The sequence below is a fragment of the Kogia breviceps genome, chromosome 6 (assembly GCF_026419965.1).
Source record: "Kogia breviceps isolate mKogBre1 chromosome 6, mKogBre1 haplotype 1, whole genome shotgun sequence".
NCBI classification, from domain to species: domain Eukaryota; kingdom Metazoa; phylum Chordata; class Mammalia; order Artiodactyla; family Physeteridae; genus Kogia; species Kogia breviceps.
In genome coordinates this window covers 13,654,242-13,660,241 of record NC_081315.1, presented here as the reverse complement: position 1 = coordinate 13,660,241, position 6,000 = coordinate 13,654,242, and the positions used below count along the sequence as shown (strand labels likewise).

The following is a 6,000-nucleotide window of genomic DNA, read 5'->3' as shown; positions in this document are numbered from 1 at the left end:
CAACATCTACGACATTTCTAGGACTTCGGTGGGTCTCAATGGGAAAAGCGTTAAATTGATCATTATGCCCAGGGCTGTCACTAACTAGGTGGGCATACTTTATTTAGCAAGTTGATAACCTCCCCAATTCTTCATTTTCTAATTTTACTTGAAGGGGGTTAGATATGGTAATTAGACAACTTCCCATTTAAAATGCTGTGGACAGTACCGCGAACGTATATTATTTGCGTGTACACGTTAAGCGTTCTGTTTTTGGATCATGCTTCCCTTCACGTGGCACATTTTGGCCACACCGTCCTTTTGGCTCTGAACGCGCCACGCTCCTTTCCACTTCGGGGTTCCCACGTTCGCTTCCTCCGCCTTGAGCACTCACCCCAAAGCCAGCACACGGTTGACCCCTTTTCCTCCCTCAGGTGACGGCATTAAGGTCATCTCCTCAGAAATCCACACAATCTAAGTAATCCCACCCTACCTAAGCCAAACTTCCTTTATATTAACTTATTTTATTATCTTGACAACACAATTATCTTTTTTTTTTTTTTTTTTTTTTTTTTGCTGTATGCGGGCCTCTTACTGCTGTGGCCTCTCCCGTTGCGGAGCACAGGCTCCGGACGCACAGGCCCAGCGGCCATGGCTCACGGGCTTAGTTGCTCCGCGGCATGTGGGATCTTCCCGGACCAGGGCACGAACCCGTGTCTCCTGCATCGGCAGGCGGACTCTCAACCACTGCGCCACCAGGGAAGCCCCAACACAATTATCGTACATTATCTTGTTTATATATTGAGATGCTATTCTTCTGAATCCCTAGCACACATCAGTCCCTGGAATTTAAGCATTCAGTAATTATTCATGTGAAAGAATGAATGCAGGTAACAAATGAATATTCACAATTTATAAGATTTTAAATACACATCAGCAACACAACAACTGCAAAATTATTTGTCTTGGGAAATGGACTCATCCTATATTTCAGAAAAAAAATGAATAAAAGAAGGGACTGCTACTCTCTTTCGTAACGTCACAGTTTTTATTAAACAAGCTCTCTAGGACGTTTTTTACCTGAGTCTTCCTAAAGAGCATGATGACTTACAAAAGGAGTAGGTTTCTGTTTCCAGAGGTAACTGTTTTTCAAGTAGCAAAAAGACTGACTGTGTGGGAGACATTCTATCTTCTGGCTGGTAAAATAGTATACGAAAAAAACTGTTGAAAGCTCTGAAGAGTAACTTTCTAATTTTCCATGAAAAACAAGCCTGTGATAAAGAAAGTCTATATAAGAGAGACAAACAAAAACAAGTTATAAATTAGGTCACTAGACTTACAACAATATTTTTGCAAGAAGCTTTTATAATTTTTGGCTAGCTTTTAGGCTTGGGCTATAAGATGTCCCAGGAGGTTAACTGAGCACAGGAAGTCATCCTCTGACAGGGTCAAATGGACCGTCCTTTGTGATCCTGGCTGACCATTTACCCTCATGCTCAAATGTGGACCATTCCATTTATCTAGATCTATGCTTTCAGTAAGACATCAAGTATCTTATCTTTAATTAGGCAAGGTATTCAACTCCTATTTTCAACTGCACCTATTTCAAGTTATAAAGCTCTACATACATGCATACATACGTTCTCTTGTCTTTATTAAGGAAAAATTCTTTTATTTACCTAAAACGCTCTTTCTTTTTTTTTTTTTTTCGGTATGTGGGCCTCTCACTGTTGTGGCCTCTCCCGTTGCAGAGCACAGGCTGCGGACGCGCAGGCCTAGAGGCCATGGCTCACGCGCTTAGTTGCTCTGCGGCATGTGGGATCTTCCCGGACCAGGGCACGAACCCGTGTCCCCTGCATCGGCAGGCGGATTCTCAACCACTGCGCCACCAGGGAAGCCCTAAAACGCTCTTTCTTTCTCTCAACTCTGAAGTTATTCTAGAAATTTGGTTCTTGGTGTAAAATACCATGTTTACTCTACCCAGACCATTTATTTTCATGAGGATTTGACTGATTCTTCTTTTAAGCATCATCTTTTGAGATCAATGAAGAATTAAAGCGTGTAGGAAAAGCTGGTGTAAGTAAATAGATTTTCTTACAGAGGCCAGAGACACAGGGCTAACCGGGATTGATGTCAGAAACATAAAATCATAAGGAGCATCTGGAAAAAGCACTGATAAAATTAAAAGAAAGACATCATAATATATTGTAAAGTAAAAATGAACATAGATAAATCCTAGAATTATTTGAAAAAATGCATTTGGCCTGCCAAATTTTAAATAGTAATCACTAACTGAAATTAATGTTAGTTTCTCAAAATTATCAGGCAGTTTTCCTACTCTACAGTGACATTACAATCAAGAAAACCTGGAAAAATAAAAACGGAACCTTGAGTGCAAGCAAAGATGCTTCAGTAATAATTTTCACACAAAGCCTCATTCTATGTTGTGCCCCAGTCTAACCGATCTTACCTGCTACTCACATAAGATGTTATGTAAAATAATGAAACAATGCAGGAAAAAAAATATGGATCTTTGTCATATTTCACACTCACATTTTAGCAACCTCACAAAATTAAAAACGTTGTCCAAATTAAATGTCAGGAGAATTATTTATTTCACCCAAGGGATAATGTACGTCTTGGAAGGCTTGTTACTAGCTTCAAGGAAACAGAAAACTACAAAGCTAAGTTAAAGGCAACTTTATTACAATACTTTTCCAAACTTCAAAATGCATTTATTATTGAATTTAATCTAATATATAATACATTATATTACAAGACAGAAAGCATTTCTGGTCAGATATTTAGCTTGCATATAAAGCCTAAAACAGAGCTTCCTTGGAACAGCAACAATGCATAATAGTTTATATCACTAAGTAAAATATTTCTCTGATGTTGCATAAAGAATCATTCATATTGCGATTTATTTTATGTTCATTTCCCCTGATTTAGAAATAAAGCAAAGCTATCTTTTCTACAACTTACTAGCTAATACCTAGAAGTTGTCTATAACCTAAACACATCCACCAGCTTAGAAATAATTCCTTTGGTAGAAAATAGGATTTTTAAAACTAACGAAACCAAACGAACACTATTATTTCCCCATTGCAAACAGGGGCAGAATTCTCTTCTTTCCTTTTTTGGGAGCCAAATCTGGGCCCTCCTGCTCCTCAGACAGTCATCCTCAATAGTTTCTGCTTTACAAAAATACCCAAATCTGTAATGAACTCGATTCTAACAAAATCATTTCTCTTTTATCTTGCCTCCTCATATTTGCTTACTTAGAAGCGTTTACAGCCCACTTTGAACATTACGTAATAATGAGCTTTACAATAAAGTAACCTTGAGAAATGCAGTAACATAAAGGAAGGATTTTCCAAACTAGACAAGGACATTATTTGCTCATCCACCTCTGCTTCAACCAACCAACCAGATTCCACTTACGAAAAGAATTCCTTTTCCAAGGTTACTCCTATAACAACAATAAAAACAGATGTAAACCCACTGAATCAATCTGGCTCCTTACTTCGCTCTCTCGGTTTAACATTTGTGACCTACCAACTAGCACAAAACGTGTTCATCCTCCTCGTTTTCACAACGGCAGGAAATGGTTAGAGAAGTATAGAAAAGATTCTATTTTGTCTTTCATAAGGCAAATTTAATACGGATTTTGCTATGAAGTTGGAGGAAAAGAAAAAGGGAACGAAAAGGCATGTGCTGGCTGCTCTTGGGGCAAGGTTCATAAATCACTGTACGTTAAGAGCGCGTGCTGAAACTTCGTGGTGCCAGTCACGTAATTTTGTGTATTTGGGACTAAAGACGTGAAGGGGTGTCTTTTCCCTGCGGAAATAAAAAGAAAAGAAAGAAGAAAAGAGAGTGATAGAAGAGTCACAAGAAAGAGAAAGAAAAGGTTTCTACACTTAGATCACCATGCAGAAAACGTGCCTTCCAAAAGCTTAATTTCACAGAGCTGTTTCGTTTAACAGCGAAGATTTCAAGGGTAGAGCATGTTTCGAAGTACAGAAATTAATCTATAGAGCCCTCTTGGAAACGTCCATTTTTATTCCCCAAACAAAGCGACTGCAAGACAACACATGAACTCATTCACAAACATCTGTAGTGTTAGCAAAGCGCCCCCAGATACACCCTCCTGCCCACTCACTTCAATACTGAAGAAAACAAGCCGCAGACAAAAAATTCAGACAGCATCAACTAATTTAAAAATCTGTTAAGTTGTACGTTTCAGTCCCACAAAAGGCACCAAAGTTAAGCTTAGCTCCTAGGTGCAAAGACAAAAATGCCATACCATTCACTTGAAAAGGTGAAAAAACACAAATTGAGATCATTCATAAAAGGAAAGCATTCAATTTACCAAAAGAAAGGACAACTTACTTTGCCTTCTTTGTATTATCAGTTTCAGATTCTTTCACTGAAATAAAATAAGCAATATCCAATGTCAGTTTGCTTTTTTTTTTAAACTTTAAAATCACTTAAGCAATTACCTGTATTGATTAATACCAAATGGTCAAGTTACACAGAGCTGCTAAAAAAGTTCCTTATCACGTTGGCATTGGCTATACGCTACAGTCAGTACTACGACTACTACCACTGCTACGCTTTTCAATGTCACTCTCCTGGGCTGGTTGCTTATTTACAGTACCACTATGCATGGCATAATTTAAAAGCAAACTGTCTCAGGAAAATTACTATTTTCCAATAACTGTCCCTCAGTCTAAATGGCACTCTCTGTGGCAGAGAAATATTCATCCATTAGAATCCCTACGTATTCACTTACTACGTTCAGTCCCAGTTATCTGGGCGAGGATTCGGAAAGAGCGAGACTGAGTCGTTCCAGTCCTTGGACGCCAGTCTTCAGTATCTTCAATCAGTCTCTTCTTACTGGCATCACTGTGAGTAGGTATGTGATAAAACTCTGTATAACGATCCATAATGTGTTTTCTTGGTGGGCTAGGGTTAAAAAGGAAAAAAAAGGATTAAAATATTTATAATTATGTTAAGGACAAAATGTCTTCTCCCATATTATTTATAACTTATACATTTAATCCTCAATGCTCCTTTTGTGTATTTTGCTTTTTCAAGTATACTCAGTAACAATTTTTCTTAAAAAAAGAAAGCATCCTTCTAAAATAGAGTAGACTAGGTTATTTTTTAAAATTAGTTTAAAAAAAGGTACTTATATGCTAATATAAAATAATAGTATAGATGGCTATTCAACAGAAAGGTTACCGTTTGGGTAGGATTTTCCTTTTAATTGACAGAAGAAGGCAGCGGAAGAGAGATTTCAACATGAAGAAAAGGAAAAGAAAAGAATAAGAAAAGAAGAAAAATAACAAGAGATTGCAAAGTCCACAGTAATTAAAATCAAACAATTCAAAATTACTGGTATTGTTCATCTTACGGCTAATGAAGCAGATATGGACTACATCTACAACCACTGTTAAATACCCGTATGCTGCTAAAATACGTTGGCTTTCACAAAATTAAATGATCATTTCTTCACCGGGCACAGGAGCCATGAATGGTTTAGTACAGGCTAAACCAACAATTCCAAACACAATTTTGAAAAGGGTCAGAACTTATTTTCTACAGTATTCTCATTTATGTGTACAGATATCCCTAACCCTAAATAAAGTTGGGTGCAGGATCACTGCTGTAAAGAGCTGTGGTCTAACAGAAACCAATGAAATATTTATCAAAAGACCAAGATATGAATTGTGGCTCTATGACTTTTGACCAGTCAATCTCACTGAGCCTCAGTTTTTTCATTTATAAGAATATCACATATAAAGTAGCACTGTTCTCAGGATTAAATGAAATAATATATGTGAAAGGGAGGTGTAAACTACAGAGTTCAAGAACTTTGAGTTTGCTAAGACTATTCATTTTTCTATCAAGAAAGCATAAATACCAATATTACAGAATTTACAATGTACATTATCGTAACACTTTAACCTAAGATCTAGGTAACTTTATAAATACTCTTCCCTTCTCAACCCCGCC

At 37.4% G+C, this 6,000-nt stretch overlaps 1 protein-coding gene across 7 annotated transcripts in view; it reads right to left on the bottom strand.

Moving 5' to 3' along the window:
* Positions 1–2,664: 2,664 nt before the first annotated feature.
* Positions 2,665–6,000, bottom strand: part of LOC131758453 (PDZ and LIM domain protein 5-like) — a 126,711-nt gene continuing 123,375 nt past the window's right edge. For 5 of the 7 annotated variants that reach the window (XM_067035517.1, XM_067035518.1, XM_067035521.1 and 2 more), the window contains 4 exons: positions 5,227–5,244; positions 4,775–4,947; positions 4,372–4,408; positions 2,665–3,819 (listed from right to left, as the gene is read on the bottom strand). In XM_067035517.1, coding sequence (XP_066891618.1) covers positions 3,726–3,819; positions 4,372–4,408; positions 4,775–4,947; positions 5,227–5,244 — 322 coding nt within the window. In that variant the 3' untranslated portion in view covers positions 2,665–3,725. The remainder of the gene's footprint in view (positions 3,820–4,371; positions 4,409–4,774; positions 4,948–5,226; positions 5,245–6,000) is intronic. The other 2 variants (XM_067035519.1, XM_059066557.2) reach the window with 1 other exon arrangement.